This window comes from Harpia harpyja, chromosome 6 (assembly GCF_026419915.1).
Source record: "Harpia harpyja isolate bHarHar1 chromosome 6, bHarHar1 primary haplotype, whole genome shotgun sequence".
In the NCBI taxonomy this organism is placed as follows: Eukaryota; Metazoa; Chordata; class Aves; order Accipitriformes; family Accipitridae; genus Harpia; species Harpia harpyja.
In genome coordinates, this window is record NC_068945.1 from 27,118,827 (window position 1) to 27,135,432 (window position 16,606).

Genomic DNA, 16,606 nt, shown 5'->3' on the forward strand with positions numbered 1-16,606 from the left:
CTTTATATGGTAACGCAAAGTAAATTCTGCCTGTCCATCAAAGTCGCATATTCCCCTCCTTGTCTGCAGGTGTTATATGCCCACCTCCTGATAGTCCCAATGAGACACAGTTTCCTCAGATACTCTCATATTCTCCTTCTTGCTCTACACATTTCCTTTATTCACAGTATACATTTTTTTCCTTGTATATTGATGTAGTTCTTGTGAGAGCCTAACTGTACTGACAATGATTTTGGTCAGTACTACAAGGATTTAGAGAAGGTGTAGTAGCAGTGCAGGACAGACAGACTCTAGCAGTTGTATTCTGTATCTGGGGACTCATCTTAGTCCCCTGTAATTTACCCCTGAGAGCACAAACCTGAGTGTGTCTTTGCCTTATGGCTACCTAACTTTCCTATAGATCTTATTATTGAAGTTCACTGGGCTAAGTTTTAAAGCTGGATTTAAAACAGTGTGGCTGCCTTGGATGTAGGATAACTTCAGATCAACTCTTCTCACCAGTTTTCTTTTGTTTCCTCTATGTACTATAATACTTATAATTTATTATTAATTGTTGACATTGGTAAAACTTACTTTAAAAAATATTACTCAAATTAAATTACACAAATCAGAGATAAAGGTAGTTCTGTCTCCCCCCCAATATATATGTACAAATAAACATCAAAGTACAGAATGATCCCTGCCTTAAAGATTGTCTAGCCTAGAGTAAAGCAAGCACTGGAGTAAAAACCAGAGAATTCTTTCTTAATCTTTCTCACTTCTGCTGCAGTCAATCCTCTTTTTTTCTGAAGATACATTAGTCCCATGACCTGGTAATTGTTAACATGCAGACTGGCAGTGACAAACTTCCTTCCCAATTAAACAGCTCCATCTAAGTAAGAGCTTTGGGAGCTAAAATAGGAAGTGCAGACTTCCTATTTTACAGGCAGTTACACAGACTTTCCTTGAAAAGGCGTGGTCTGCTTCTTTGAAAGTGGCATTTGAGGTGCATAGAAGATAACAGCAGTTATTTTGAAGACTTGCTTGCCAAGAAAATCCTGTGGTCGGTTTATACCTTCTGTCTCCAGTTCTGGGGAAGTGTGGTTTTGCTGGTTTCTGCATCAGAGGATTCTGATGCTGTGGCAGGAGGCTGGACAGAGAGTCACCTATCAGGTTGAATCATCTGCTCACAGACAGGTCTGCATCCAGGTAAGGGAACTGCTTCCACTCTAGGGAAAGCAGAATGGCACAGAGTCTGCTCTTATACGAGGGCTTGTGAGTCATTAAGGGACTCCTTAGCTGTAATGATTATTCAAGGGCTCAGCCAGCTGTTTGTGGTGTAAGGAAGTGGCATTCAGGAATCTGAAAGTCAATAGGAATTTAAAAGGAGTTTTTTCTGTGCTCCCCTAAAGCAGAAAAGAGTCTCAGCTCTGTAACATACTTGAGTAGGTGAGTTTAATATACTTTTGAGAGAGCAATGAGAGATGGCCAAAAGGACTTGAATTCCAGTATTGAGCAATGTTGTCCATGGTCTTTGAACCACTCAATCTACTCTCAATCTCAACAATTACAAAAAAAAAAAAAAAAAAAAAAAAAAGAGAGAAATAGTTTCTTTGGTATTATTTATACAATTTACAACTTCTTTGGGGAGCAGCTGGAAAAGTAGCATGTTGAAGAGAAATCTGAAAGTGAATGAATATGGGAATTCAAACCCTATAGCTCCCAGGAGCTATGTGGTTGGGGATCATATTTTTAAGGAAAGGTAAAAAACTGAACACCATTGCGATTCATTAGGAAGGCTTTGAGCATGAAGAGCAGAAGGATGAATGAATTTGAAGGTTGAGTTCTCTTCACAGGTTAGGATTGTTTCTTGTTGCTACTCAGCTGAAAGAATCCCTGCAATTCCGTGGAAATGTGCATTTACTTCTTCATTCTTTGCTCATATTGCAAGCTCACACAATAAGAAGACATTGTAGGATTTTGTCCTGCAATAAATACTTGGTAGAAGTTCTTTCTGAATGTCACTCCAACATGAAGTCTAAAGAAGTTCCCTAATTCAGTTTTACTTCTCTTTATGTGAAATGAAAACAAGAAGCTCCACAATACGCAGAGCAAGAGAGTAGCCAGTGGGCAATGAAAACAATTATCTTCTGAATCAGGATCAAGCTTGTGCGCAAAGGACAGTATGAACATGAAAGAGATTTTCATCCTTCTGCTGAATCTGTATTTGGTCTTCAGTGTCCAAGCCATTCCAGGTCAGTTTCAAATTTATATTTTCTTTTATCCTTCCATTATTGCCTTTCTTTTTCTATCTCCTTCTTTCAGCTAATGCTCTTCCTCATTTTCTGCTTGCTTTTCTGCTTCCTTCTGCCATCATCGTCTATGCTGTAGGAGACCAGACATCTTGACCAAAACCAGTGTGTAGCAGAGGCATGTGCAGACAAATCAGTTGTATGTTGGTGGTATGGACAGGTGAAATACTGGACAAACAGATGAGATGAACGAGTTATCCCTGATGAGAGATCTGGCCATTTCTGGGTCATAAATCTAGTTCCGACAACTTAGTTTGGGTGTTCTTCTGAGTCATAACAAGATTCTTCCCAGAGCCTCTCACTTTTCATAACCTTTACTAGGAGGTTAGTGGCAAAGAAGTCCTGTACAGGAACACACAAAGATGAAATGATCACCATATGCCTGCTGACCATGGTATCTACTAAACTGTGGGAACAATCAGCGTTTTGAAAAGTGATACCTTGGCTAGAATTATATGCCTTGCAGGTACAAAGGTGTCACTTCATTGTTGTTACTTGTACCTTGGTTTGGACACTTGCATATTGTGGAGATGTGCAGAATGGCCACAACTCTGTACATATTTTCACCAAGAGTCATTTTCTGGTGTCTTGAGGAGAGTACTGTTATCAGTGCCTTCCCCATTCTGCTGGCAGGATCACTGTACCTCCTGCTATCTCTCAGTATTTACATTTGTAATCACTGCATCTTTTTTGCCTGAATTCCTTTCTCAGAGAGTATCCCTATGAAGAGCTTGACCTGCTACAATGACTACAACTCACAGGTGACCTGTACATGGAGAGAGCATTCAGAGGCTCATGCCCTCATTGGTATGATTCTTTACCAAAGGGATAATATTACAATGTAAGTACCTGAAATGAGTTGTGCTGGATAAAAGTCCAAAGGGAAATTGGCTACAACTTGGGAATTCCAGGGACCAGCGGTCAGGTTTTCAGAAAGCATGGCCACCTCTTTCTGACATTGGGTTAAAGTAAAAGTTGTGCCTGCTTCTGAGGACTCTTCTAGGAAGGGAGGGATTAATAGGGTGTGCTAGTGGAGTTATTTTTATCACCTTTACAATTATTTTCCCATAATTTTGTTGTGGGATCATAGATACGAAATAAGATGGGGCATATAGGTTGCTATTAATGGGGTGGAGAAGATGGTATCAGAACAAGTGTGAGCCTGAGTGTTGTTTATAAACCCAAGAAGGGAGGAGACATTCCCCCTGTTATTTTGCCCATTTAGGAGCATCACGTAGGGTATGCTTTTATCAGTTCCGAGAAACATGTATAGACTGTGTGTTTGTGAGATAGAGAAGACTGGTAAGTTCATCTGTGCTATCACTTTTCCTCCCAGAGATACTGGTCTCTTTATGACAGTATCTCTCTGTTACATCTGTTTCCTTATGAAAAGGGAACTGAATCACTGGACTGGATCAATTGTGAGGATAAGAAAGGACAGAGAGGGAGGAGTAGTCAAGGGAGAGAGGAAAACAAAGATGGAAAGCAGAGAAGAAAATTAATTAGAGTCGGGGGATACAGGAAGGAAAGGAAAGAGAAAGAGCTCTTGATTTTATTGTGAAGAAGAGAGAACTGATAGACCTAAAAGGAGCTGAAATCAGTGGAGGGTCTTTGGAACAGGACCTTGAAGCTAATACTTCTGGGAGAAGATGATATAAATAATAACGATGATTACTTGGACCTTTGGAGGATTCTCTGGAACACTGTTACATGATGGAGTGTGTGGATCACACAGGAAACACAACTGAAGTGAACTAATCAGACAAGCAGGTATTAAGTGTAAACAGTCACACAGCCGAAATCAAAATGGCCAATGATTAAACAAGGTCACCTCATACATGAAGAATAGTTGACTAAATCCCAAACTGTAAGGTGATGCTGGTGAGTAGCTAGAAATATCTTCAGGACTTCACAACCATTGGGCTGACTCTTTTGTTTAAGGGTACACACATGTATGGTTAGTCCCACCCATCCTTCAGGAATATCCCTGGTTTCCTTGCTAATACCAAACTTTTAAAAATAGCAATAGTGCTGAATAATGCTTGCTGACATATAGTTGGCTAGGAGACTCCATCTTGTCCTGGAAGACAGTATTTGGCCTTAGATATTAACAACTTAATATTTCTCATCTGAACTGGAACAATATAATATACTGGGCATGAAGCCATGAGCACAAACAAAATTCCAGAGGGTATAGAAAGAAGCACACATCTCTCCAGCAGCTCAGGCTACTGCAAGCACACAAAGCTTATCCTCTCCTGTCTAGTCTAAAATACTGTTTCTAATTTTCATGATGCTCCTTGGCCTGGAGGAAGGCTATCTAAAAGGATGATTAACATTCTGGATGAAATCTTTAATGAATACATAAGGTCCCTTGGCAGAACAGAACTACCAAGTATATAGACGTACATTTTGGTTGAAGAATTTTTTTTTAGGTGTCTTTCTGGAACTGCAAAATGAATGTCTTCAAGAAGCTAAGGATCATCAGATACTTTACTGCCTTTCACTCTGAGTAAAAGGTGCATTTCCATGACAAAAATAGACTGATACTGAAATATAACATTCCACTGCACAACTTTGAAATGGGAAGGCATTTGGAAAAAATCCTGGTGTTAAAAATGTTTGTCATATTAACCGATACAAAACAGGACTAATAGGTACAGTGAGAAGAGGATGTAAGTGCCTGAGTAAATTATAACAACAGAATGGGATGGAATTGGTTTCAGGCATTTAATTTTGCATTAACTATAGGTCTCCAAATCAGATCTTTATAGATCACTTTCTCTATACACAGGAAGAACAAGAAGATGCTTTGTAAACACCAGACAGAAAATGACTTACATGAGGCTCCAGACTCCGATGTGCACTGGGTTTGTCACACCACCACAGACAATTTTGGAATAGGGGTAGATGACGTTTACAGCTTCAAACCTAACATGATGCTTCAAGCAGAACTAAATGTTGATCTTTTCCAAAATGGTAAGGATTAAATACCAAATTCTCATTTTCCAATGAATATTAGGGATCTTTGAGAATGTATTTGCCGTTCAGTCAGGAAGTGAATTCCACTTCAATTGTGAAAACTGCCAAAGAGTTCCACATTGAGAGGATGGGGCAGGGAGGGGAGAGGGCAAGTTTCTGGGAGCAGCTGGACCTGGAAGGGGGACTCAAGCAGGAGCTACTTGCTGTGACAGGGATAAGATACTCTGGAAATGGGGAAGCTTACCTAGGCATTTTCTTCCCTTCTTCATGTCTCTGTCCTCACTATCTCATCTCATGGGTTGCACCTTCACCTTCCAGTTCAGACCCTCCCACCTCAAAACCTCTCAGTCAGCTTGATGGGATCAGGAGACTTCTTGCTGACCTGGGAAGCAGCTGATGGAAGCCAAGGGCTGGGCAATGCCCTGGAGTATGAAGTCACTTACAAGCGGGAGTGGGAGTCATGGGAGGTAAGAGCGGAGGAGCCGGGCTCTGCTGATTTGGGCTGCACCCTTTTGGGAGGTTGAGAGCCTGTGGTAAAAGTTGAGCAAATGAATGGCCTTTCCGTTCTCAGGCACTCTGAGGAGGTACAGCAAATGTTGTTTCAGGTCAGGCGGAAGGGGGTCTCTTTCTGTTTGCAAGTGACTTGCCCAGTCAAATACCATTTGTCCTGAACTGAATGCAAAAATCTATTCTTCACTGAAGAAAACCCCACTGCACTTGGGTTTTGAGTTGGAATTGATTTTTCCCCTGAATCTCTCCCAAATGGAATGAAATCCTGTTCCAACAGGAGCCTGTGGGTTCATGTGGGAAGATGACGATATACATTTGAAGTTGCTTCCCCTTCCACGAGGATGCACCTTTTTTTTTTTTTTTTTTTTTTAATTTTTAAGCATACATATCCCCAACTCCCCAATTTCCTCCCTCCCTGCTCTCCCTCCTTTTTCCAAACACCAGAAAGCTGCCTCACTCTTGTTCTCCAACACCACACGTTGCCATCTCAGCCGCGAGGACCTTGTCCCAGGGAGCAGCTACGTTGCCCGTGTGCGAGCCAGACCGGGGTGGGCCAGTGGCTTCTCCGGGCAGTACAGCGAGTGGAGCACAGAGGCATCGTGGGAGACCCCTGAAGGTAGTGTGGGATGGAGCGAGGCTGTGCAGGGGTGGAAACGCTGGCTGAGAAGCGAGACCTTTGCTGTCACTTAGTGTGCTCTCATCTTCTCTGAAGGTGGCCTTCAGCCCAGGAACCTTTGCTGCCTCTTCAATGGTGCAGACCGTTTGACGTGCAGCTGGGAAGTGAAGAAAGCAATTACGACCTCTGTCCTCTTTGGCTTGTTCTTCAGGGCCACTCCATCATCAGCGTACGTGCTCTGCCCATGGCAGCGTCCCTGTGCCTCTCCCGTGGAGTTTCTGCTCTGTCCCATTCCCCCCCTGATGTCAGCTCAAGCTCTTTTTTTCCCCTCAGAGAAGAGGAGTGCTCTCCTGTGCTCGAGAAGGCTTTGCCCCATGTCCTGTATGTAGTCCAGAGCTGTGAGATCCCGGTCAGCAACTTCAGCAGTCAGAGCCAGTACCATGTGTCTGTCCGGGCCAAGACAGAGGAGAAACTGATTGAAGCCTACAAGAACAGTGAGTTGCTGTGTTGTTTCTTGCTTCTCCTGGTTGTTTCTTGGACAGATGCCTGGCTGGGTAAGTGGGGCTGAGGGCAGTGGTGATGAGGAAAAGCGGGTAGGAAGAGGAAGAGAGCGGGACTGATGAAGACAGGAACCGGACACTGTGTCAGGTCAGAGGTCTGGGAGAGGTGGCCTGTAGGTGTGGAGTTCCTCAGTGGCACTTGTTGCTCTGAGGGAAGAGGCGGCGGTGGAAGCTGCTGTGTAGAAACTCAGGTTGTGACCCAGAGCTCCTGGGCAGTGGCCCCTGGAGCACTGGATGAGGTAGGACTCCTCTGCTGAGTAAGGGGTGCCAGCTGGATCGTCTCTGCCCGCATGTGTCTGGAGGTACTGGTGCTACATTTCACAGACTAAAGCTGGGAGAGCTCCTGCCGTGGTTGAAAATATCAGGCAGTAGCTCCAAGAGAGCTGAAAATCTCTGCAAGTGTTGTGGACCAGTACAGATGTTTCAAATATTGCTTTACTGCTTTTCTGTACACAGGGAGTGCTGTCAATATTAATGGATGTGGATTTTCTGTTCTTTAACGGTCTACTGGTTTATTGTATTTGACTAGAAAATGAAGATGTAGAGAATTAAGAACTGTTAAAAAGCTGAGACTTCTTACATTGCATAAAACAACATTGTTTTCAGTCTCTGGCAACTATTCACAGTGGTGAAAGGTGCAGCAACTGAATTAAGTGCTCAAGCTATCTGTACAAGATTCCCTTTATTTCACAAAAGAACCAAACTTATATATGTTTCAACAAAGATCTAGAAAGAACTAACTGCATACAGCCAATACTACTAACACAGGAAGGCATATCTGGCTCAGCTGGGATGTTTGCCAGTCCTCAGAACAGTTAAAAGATAAAAACATTCCATACACATACTCGTGACTGTCTTCAGCCACATCTTCACAGGCCTACACAAGGCCATCCTCCAACCTGACCTTGTAAAACTAGTTCTTCAAAGGCTTGGCAAACATGCAGCACAACAAATTCTAACGGTCATTCTTGAAAACAAATGCCAGATGTTTTGAGCTGCTCCCACATAAGGGAGTGCTGGACCAGTATGTTGATAGGGACTGTGAGACATTCTGTGTGTTGCAGTTAAGGTGCTGCCGCCTGCAAATGTGTCAGTAACGCTGACAGGGAACCAAGAGTATGAACTGAGGTGGATAAAACACACTTTGGTATATAGCTTCATACAACAGAGATACGAAGTCGAGTACTGGAAAACCCACCAATATAAAAAGGTAGGTCTTAGGAAGTGCAGGACTCCTGGATTTCTCTTTCCTGGGCAAATGGGAAAGGCAGTTCCTCTCACCTCCATTATCTGTGCTTCTTTCTTCTCCCCAGACTCTCCAGAAGTTAAATATCAACAATGATGAACCTCCCTTCATCTTCACCCTGCAGATGCTGGCACCATCTACAGAATATAGGGGGAAAATGCGTGCAAGGGTGAACATGCCTCATTATGATGGGCCTTGGAGTGAATGGAGTGAGGAGTTCACCTGGAAAACTGAGAATGGTACTTTCATGCAGGCTGCTTCTGTGAGGTTTGGTGGACCGTTAGTGGCTGAAATGCCTCTCTAGAAAAATACATTCTCTCAGCTGGGGTTGAAGTTAGGTCCAGCCACGAGCTAGGCTGGGTCACTTAACAAGGTAGCTGTCCTGTCTGCATCCTTGCAAGTACAGCAGCAATGCTGATGAAGGAGGTGAGCAGGAATGACCTTTTAAGCTTCTTTCCTACTGCCCTTCACAAGGTGAGTACAACCAACCGTAAAGTTTTCCGCATCGGGAATCAAGCAAAGATCCTGCCCAAAAGTCATTCTTGTTTCCTGGTTCCAGCAGTCCATTCTGCTGTCAGTGACTGAAGAGCCTGAGACTGCAAGAAGGCAGAATATAAACCATCAGTCTTTTGTATTTGCAGAGTGACTACAGGGTTGCATAAAACACAGAGTAGATTCTACTGGAGATAAAATGTTTACATGTTCTTGCTCTTTCTGGACTTAGAGGCAGAATGTCTGCTATCATGCGGTCTTGTGCCCAAAGTACTATGATCTTACATGATTTATGCTGAGGAAGCTTGTAGCGGTAAGTCAGTAGGCAAATTCTGGTGAGTGTACTTGGGAAGAAATTGGTATGTTGTTGATGATCAGTTACGGCCATTAGCAGAGGAAGCTCTTTTGTAGAAATTCTGTGAGAGCCCATCTCTTCAGGACTGTACAGAGTAAGGCAGACCTAAGACGACTGAAGACTTGCCTATTGTTGATGGTGGAGTAAGATACCTAACCATCTTTTTATTAGCATAAATTGTTTGATGTCAGTAAAAATTGGAAAAGAATCAGTAAAGGAAACGCTGAACTCCTTTGGTCAGTAAGCTGCTCAGGCCACGTTTGGTCTGTCCCACTTTGGAGGGTATCCCAACAATCTGAAGGCCTCAGGATCCTATCCCTGGACACACCACCTACGTTTGGCTGACCTGCTTGCATGAAGAGTGAAAAACCTGTTATGGGAAGCAGCCGTATTGCAGGTGGATACCTATTTCTTTTTTCTCTGTTTCAGTTCTGCCACCAGTGGTTCTCCCAGTGATGCTCCCAGTTCTCATCATCACTTTGCTAATAGTTGGTTATTGCAGCTATAAGTATTTCCTCAGGTAGGCTTGCGTTGTGATGAGGAGATTTAGCAGCGTGTTGGCCATGTGGGTGGCATAAAGGCTGAGGCAATTCTTGTGCGCCATGAGAGAGACGTCTATGTGGAGATGAGCCTTGGTGTGCAATGGGCAGCCTTGTGCATGTCTGTGCAAGGGTGGGAGTTGGGTGGTGGCGTGCCAGGGCCTCGGTGGTGCCTCACTGTGCAGAGCAGCACGGTGCACGGGGTGCAGTCTTTCCCGGTTGCAGCCACGTTGAGAACCAAATCTTGCAAAGTCTGTGTTGTTGTTGCAGGAAGAAGAAAATGTGGGAGGCAAAGATTCCGAACCCCGGCAAGAGTCTCCTGATCCAGAGCTACCTGGGGGTAAGAGGGAACTGTACCTTGAAGGGTTCATTATTTCTCTCTCTGTTTCAGGACTTGCAGTAATCTTAAGAGCTCTTCTTGTCTCCTAGTCCCCAATGAACAGATATCTTCATTAGTCTATGGCTTATTTTTAGGAGAAGTTCTGGTCACATTCAAGATAACTGTGTTCTTAAATTTATCCTAGTAGACTTCTTTGTGTTGATCTTGTCAGCATCACTGTGATTTAAAATCAAGCTAGAAAATTTTCAGTACTTTAAAATTTTAACTGACTGAAATAATCTAGTGTCCTTAGCTTTATTTTAAACTCAGTCATTTTGTGATCACTGTGGCCAAGACAGCCACTACCATCACATCTCCCACGAGTCCTTCCCTATTCGTAAGTAACAAGTCTAGAAGGGCATCTTTCCTAGTTGGCTCGCTGAGTACTTGTAGTTAGGTCAGTGGTGGGCAATATGGGTTTGAAGTAGCCATCTTCTGGAGAACAGGACACATCTTCTAGTCATATTAGTGAAGTTGTATGCCTATTGCCAGATGCTGTAAGCTCTCCTGCTGGTTGTCTTTGTCCATGAGGAATGTGTGGTTCTCGATTCTGCTGCCAGTGAGACACTGCTCTTTTGTCATGTCTGCTTTTTCATTTTTCAGAAAGTACCCTTAGGAAACCGGCCAACAAGCAGCCAGCTGGACTTCAACAAATACAACCTTTCCGAGAAGATGGAGCAGGCTAGCTTCCTTCAAGTTGTGGACAGGTGAGTGAACAGCACGTTACGGTGACACTGTGGATGATAGTCTCTCAAAGAGCTCCCTAAGTCACGGCAGGATATAATCAAATGTTCCGTCACAAAAAAGCGTATACAAGTTGCTTTTGAGGAAGGGATATCTGGGTTAGCCTGCTTCTCCAACAAAGACTTTTTCTAACCCTGTGTGTAGCTATGTGTGTTTTCAGCTAAGCTTGTTTTATAGTTAACGTTTACCACAATAATATCTCTCAGGAGCAACTTTTAACTTTCCCCCATTCAGGCAGACGAAGACTTTGGCAGAGTCCCCCGAAGGGCAGGCTAAGACGACAGATGTTTCCCCTGTTGCACTGGACCTACAGAACTCCTACCATGCTTTAAATGAGCCAGAGCACGCCCCAGTTGCCTGCTCACGTCAGATTGCTGGTCATTCCTTTCCTGTTTTGAGGAGAAACAGTGCTGATGCAAGTGTTGCTTCCCAGACAGCAATCCCTTGCTTTGCTTTCAATGGTCCATACTTGTACAGCCCAGTGGCATCCTCCCAGCCTGAAATGCATCCGACCCTGGGAGTGGACCCTGTGGGAGTCCGGGAGAAATCAGTTTCCCTTCAGTATGTGACCCTCCCAAAGGAAGACTGTCCCCAGGTTCCACAAAGGCAAGAACAGCCAGGAGCAGGTCCTGCACAGCCCTTCCAGCTCCCAGGTCAGAAGGAAATGATGCAGCACCTTGACGATGAGGAAGAAGTCTCACCAGCCCCACCAGCCTGTGGGAAAGGCTCGAACGTGAGAACAGAAGAGCAGAAATCTCCAAAGGCTCTTAGCTGTATCACGTCTCCTCAGCAGTGCCCCTTGGAGTACATCACCACAGAGAGCCTGTTACTGCCATCAGCCGGCGACTCCAACCATCCACCACTTGTCACTGCTGGGGGGTTACCTTGTGACTCACAGGAGCCGCAGCCCCCCAGTGACCACTCTTGCCATGAGTTTTCTCCTGGGAAAACTGGTGTCATGGTCCCAGTTTCAGGTCAAGCACCGGCCTCCTCTCCTGAATTGCACCTGAATACATTTGGAGACTATCTTACTGTCCCTTTAGGTCTCCATGGACATTCAGAACCCACAAAAATTTCTTTGCCTGTCTTACAGAAGGGAAACGATCTTCCTAGAAAGCAGCCTTTGTCAGAGGGTAACTTGGTGGTCTTAAACCCTGACAGCACTGAGCCAGTTTTCCTTTGCCAGGTTGGTGACTATTGCTTCCACAGCCTAAAATCCAGTGTGAAGATGGATAATAGTCAGGAAGACCACCAAGTCAAGAAACCTTCTGAAGGCAAGACAACACCTGGGAAGCCTGTATCTGATGATGAATCCATCACTGGGAAGGAAAAAGATGTATCAAAAATGCAGGCTATTCAGCTTTTCAAAAACCTGAAATCAGATGATTACTTTTCCTGGCAGCAATCTTTGAGGATCACAGAAATCTGTTAAATGGGCAAATATTAATGAGTACGAAAGCTACAGGTAACTGAAAGAGGTTGCAACTATCTGATGAAAATGAACCCTCAAACCTAGGAACAAATAAATGCCAGTTCCCTTTTCCAGATTTTAGTCCACGGTGTTGAAAGACTTGAAGTAGCTCAATATCCTTCTCAATGGCCTTCACAGATTTGGCAAGAAAGACAATCCAAATATTGCCCTTTGGTGTTTTTCAAACTTTTTGGCTTATCCACAATGAACAGTTTAGCCTCCTCATGATCCTGTGACAGACCACAGTCATCTTTGTCATTATACAAGATTGCCTGAGGCAAAACTCATGGTAGGAAATGCAGACTTAACAGCATGAAATGCTATCAGAAGAAGACACGCTTGGAAACCTTAGAAAGAAAACTTATATTCTTAAAAGCAATTCTGTTGAACTTTTGTGTGTGTGTAAAATAGATCTAAGAGTTGCCAAGGAGCTTTCATATCTCTACCTTTCCACTACTGGCATGAAATAGGTATTGTCTAAGGTCAAAAAAACCCAGACAGTAATAAAGTGTAAAAAAAAATGAGAAAAAATTGTTGAAGTCCAGAAAGACTTAATGTTAAGGTGCAGTGTATCACAGTGCATCCTAAGGGTAGGAAGGAAGCATTACTGGGATACATGAAGTAGGCTGTAGAGAACCATGGGGAAGAACATACATTCCTGAAAGAAAACCCAAGGACTTATAAGGTGCAGTGAGAGGAAGGGAGTGGGGCAGGTAACAGAAAATGAGAGGCAGGAAATGTTGTGAAGGTGCACAAGCCTGTATCTGCTGGTGTTTTTCTATTTCTAAGTGTTAAAATACTGTATGATTTTCTTTTAAGTTCATTGGCTGTTTATGCATGATATAATTTATCTTAACTATGTAATTTATTCTTAGCTTTTTTTTTCTGACTAATAAGCTGTGTTGAGAAAGAGAAGCCATTTTTTTCCCAGTTCTGCTGTAAAGGAAGTGGTGCAAGGTAAGAGTATTTGTTCAGAGCTGACACTCTGTGATCAGTAAAAGGCTTTGGTTTCAGACCTGAAGGTGGGCTTGCATTCCAAAAAAACATGTTTCATTTTTCAAATATAAAACTTGTACTAATAAAAAGTATTACTTCTTCCTATAAATCTTTCCTTTCATATGTTAAGAGCATTGTGGTTACAATAACATTACTATTAGCTCATCTGATCAGGCCTCAAAAAATTCTGTAGGTTCAGCTATGTCACCTGTGAGTTAGGATATTTTCTCCTGACTTTGCTATAGTATTTAACAGAGATAATGAGAAGGAGTTTTGTGTTTGTGCCAGCTGATTGCTCCTGCTGGGTTAATCGGACAGTGCTGATTCATAAATTGCAGTGAAATGCATTGTTTTTTTCAGAATTTAAATCCTTATAAATACCATTTTAAATCTGAAAGGTGTGCAAATTCAGTTTGTTGACAGCTAAAGGCAGGCAGTTGCAGCCTCTGATAGAGAATATTGATGACCACTTTAAGGGATTTTCAATTTAGTCCTTTCCTAATCAGTGGATTTTTTTGTTAGTCTCTTCTTTGGCCTTTTATGAGTAGCAAAACCAATTTCTTCCAGGCTGTATGATTATGCTCTGTTTAGGCCTGTACTAAAAGGAGATGTTCAAATTTGTATGTAAATTTGGTATCTGGATTCACATCTTAGATATGCATCACTTTGCTGGGCCTTGATTTGCTATGGTTTTAATAACCGAGAAGAATAGTGAGTGGCAGAACTTTTATTCAGCTCAGTGACTTTTGGATGAAGCCCATTTGCATTGCAATCAGCACTCTAAGAGCTATCTGTTGCTCCCATCCTTTTGCATTTCACTGGGTATTTAGAGAGGCTGCTTTTGGAATCAGGATTTATAGATACAACAACACTTGATATGACCCCACAGAGCAGATGATATGATCTGAAGATCACTTCAGGAGCCTGGAGCTTGCAGAGTAACATGCCATTGTCACTATCCACCTAAGCATCATTAATTAAAATATGTAATGAACATTGGAAGTAGGGGTCATAACCTATGGCTCTGCTGTGCCAGAAGAATCCACTTCTTACTGGGTAACAGAATCAAAGCTTCCATAAACTTCGTCTGTTGCTGATCCTATGAATCTTCCATTTTCTTCTGCATGAGGTCCAGCTGCAGTGGGGGTGGTAAAAAGCATTTTATAATCCTGTAGCCTGATGATTCAAGACTTAGGAGCTGTTGTGAGTCCCAGGTCTTCAGCTTCCTGATCATCAGCTTGAGCAGCAAAGTTACTGTGCAAAAGGAGGTTGCTGCTACCTTCCCCAGTGCTAGGTACTGACATGCAGGAGAGGAATCATCATTCTGATGATTCAGGAGCCAATTATGACATGCGTATCTCTGTAGGGCTTCCCACTAAGTAGTTCCAGCCCCTCAGCCTGTATATCTGAGTCATGATTCACCAATGTTTCCTATATAGTCAAAAAAGGAGAGGTAGGCATCTCAATTAATACTGTAAATCACAGTTTACAACTCTCTATTTACAATGAATATACAGTTATGAAATCATTGCAACCCTTTCCTTACTGTGTGCTCGAACATCAAAGATTCTGCCTGTGTCTTAACAGCAGGCATTTTTCTCTTTGTTGCTCTGAAGTGATCAGTTTATTATTCCCTTATCAAAATCTTCCTCAGCCAGAAATATATTACCTGAATTTGCATGAGATTAGGCTAATAAGTATATTGTGGCCTCAATAGTTCTAATTAAGATCCATGCTGAACTAGTGTGTTCTGTTTCTGCTAGCCTGGGGGTTATCTTTTATGTAAGGAAGGAAAATGAGGCTGAATGGTTTGCTAGAAAAGGAAGCCTGCAGTGGAAAGCCCTCCAAGGCCTGAAGGAACAATAGCTAGAGAATTTCTGAGAATCCTGCATCTCTGCAAGGTAATGGAAAACAAACCCAACCCATCCTGCCAGTCCCTGTGTAGTTTCTTGTTCATTAAGTCAAACACATCTGTACACACAATCTTATTCCCATACAACTCCAATGAATGATCTCTGCCTCTTCTCCTCACTCCCGACATGCTCCCTCTGCTCTCACTACAGAGCTGAAATTGCCATGACAAGAAACCCCACACGTCATGTTCTGTATGTGGGGAATAAGTAGCACAATGACTTCGTGCCTATTTTGGTGGCCCTTTTTAAGTCCTTCCAAGTGGCTGCCGGGATTCCGTATGCTCCAACCTTGTTCCTAACAACTCTTCATATTACATGACGGATGTTTCACCATGGCGTTAGGTGGGTGGACCCAGACTCCTCTGCAAACTTACTCAACGTAAGCCAGCTTTAGATCACAAGCTTTGTAGATTCATCGTGTCCTTTCCAGTTTGTTGTTAGAGGAGCATATGGTCCTCGTTGTTGAAGGCTAATTTCTTTGTCTAGAAAAGTAGATGTAAAGCTTTCTGAAACAATTGGATGGCTTTTCCTGTTCTCTTTTAAAAAAATTTCCAGCTCCTTGTTCACAGCATGTACATACATTGCAAACTTTTCAGATGAGTACTTTTCCATCTGCTATAGCCTTGCAGTGTACTTCTAATCTGTTTGTCCTGCTGCATTCGGAGGTACATAGGATGTTGATGCACATTTTCAAGTTTATTTCATTCACTGCAGATTCATGATGGATTCGTGATGCCGTTTCAGCATCTAAAGACACCCTTTTCTTCCCTTCTACTTGCAGCAGAGACTATAATATAGGAACATAAGACTAGCACATTGGGTCTAAACAGTCATTCCATCTTGCCCAGTGTTGTGTCTCTGCCAATATTTGCAGTGGATGCTTAAAGCCACAGTGTAGTAAACATGGAAAAGTGTACAGTAAATAATTAAATCCTTAACTGATATATTTACCTGGTATCTGGTCCAGAGCCTTCCTGAGTTGGAGGTTACATCTAAGCTGCTGTAGATAATATGTACTTAACAGTTCTGGCCTTAGAGATTCAACTAAGCCCTTTCTAAAACCGCTTTATTTTTTGGCTTCATAATGTCTGATAGTAAAGCATTAATCAATTTGTTTATAAATAAAAACATTCAAACAAAAAAATGCCCACATTTTCCCGGACTAATTTTGTGCTAGTTGCATGGTAAGTTGCTCCTTTGTTCTTGTTCTAGGAGAATTGATTAAGCATCATTCCTTATTCACCATCTCCCGTTTGAGGTGTTACAAACTTCTGTCAACTCATCTCTCGGTTGTTTCTTTTTCCAAACTGAAGAATTCCATAGCAATTAGTCTTTCTTCCTATAGATCCCATATTTCTGAAAACACTTCTGTACTTTGTTTCTACAGAGTATTCTACAGTACTCCTTCTGAAATGAGATGACAAGAACTGAATATGGTATTCAAGAAACACGTTACTTAGCCAGTCTGTGATAATTGGACTCTGCCATTACTATTATTATTTGTCTGCTCTC

The 16,606-nt window shown here is 42.7% G+C and overlaps 1 protein-coding gene across 3 annotated transcripts; it reads left to right on the top strand.

Annotated features, from left to right (window-relative positions):
• The first annotated feature begins 870 nt into the window (after positions 1-870).
• LOC128143087 (cytokine receptor common subunit beta-like) lies at positions 871-13,290 on the top strand. Of its 3 annotated transcripts, none has more exons than XM_052789979.1 (14): positions 871-1,188; positions 1,836-2,234; positions 3,003-3,132; positions 5,086-5,270; positions 5,592-5,740; positions 6,228-6,399; positions 6,496-6,628; positions 6,733-6,893; positions 8,024-8,169; positions 8,273-8,444; positions 9,482-9,572; positions 9,862-9,931; positions 10,574-10,677; positions 10,949-13,290. In XM_052789979.1, the coding sequence occupies exons 2-14, from the start codon at positions 2,165-2,167 to the stop codon at positions 12,144-12,146; spliced, it is 2,781 nt and encodes a 926-aa protein (XP_052645939.1). In that variant the 5' UTR covers positions 871-1,188; positions 1,836-2,164; the 3' UTR covers positions 12,147-13,290. The 3 variants fall into 3 exon arrangements, with proteins under 3 accessions (XP_052645939.1, XP_052645937.1, XP_052645940.1); XM_052789977.1 differs by having other exon boundaries at positions 2,072-2,234; XM_052789980.1 differs by having other exon boundaries at positions 2,075-2,234.
• Positions 13,291-16,606: the final 3,316 nt, after the last annotated feature.

Coding starts and splice junctions, on each gene's coding strand:
- LOC128143087 (XM_052789979.1), top strand. CDS start 2,165: ATGAACATGAAAGAGATTTTCATCCTTCTGCTGAATCTGTATTTGGTC. Junction 3,133..5,085: donor CAAAGGGATAATATTACAAT/GTAAGTACCTGA, acceptor CTCTATACACAG/GAAGAACAAGAAGATGCTTT. Junction 6,400..6,495: donor ATCGTGGGAGACCCCTGAAG/GTAGTGTGGGAT, acceptor TCTTCTCTGAAG/GTGGCCTTCAGCCCAGGAAC.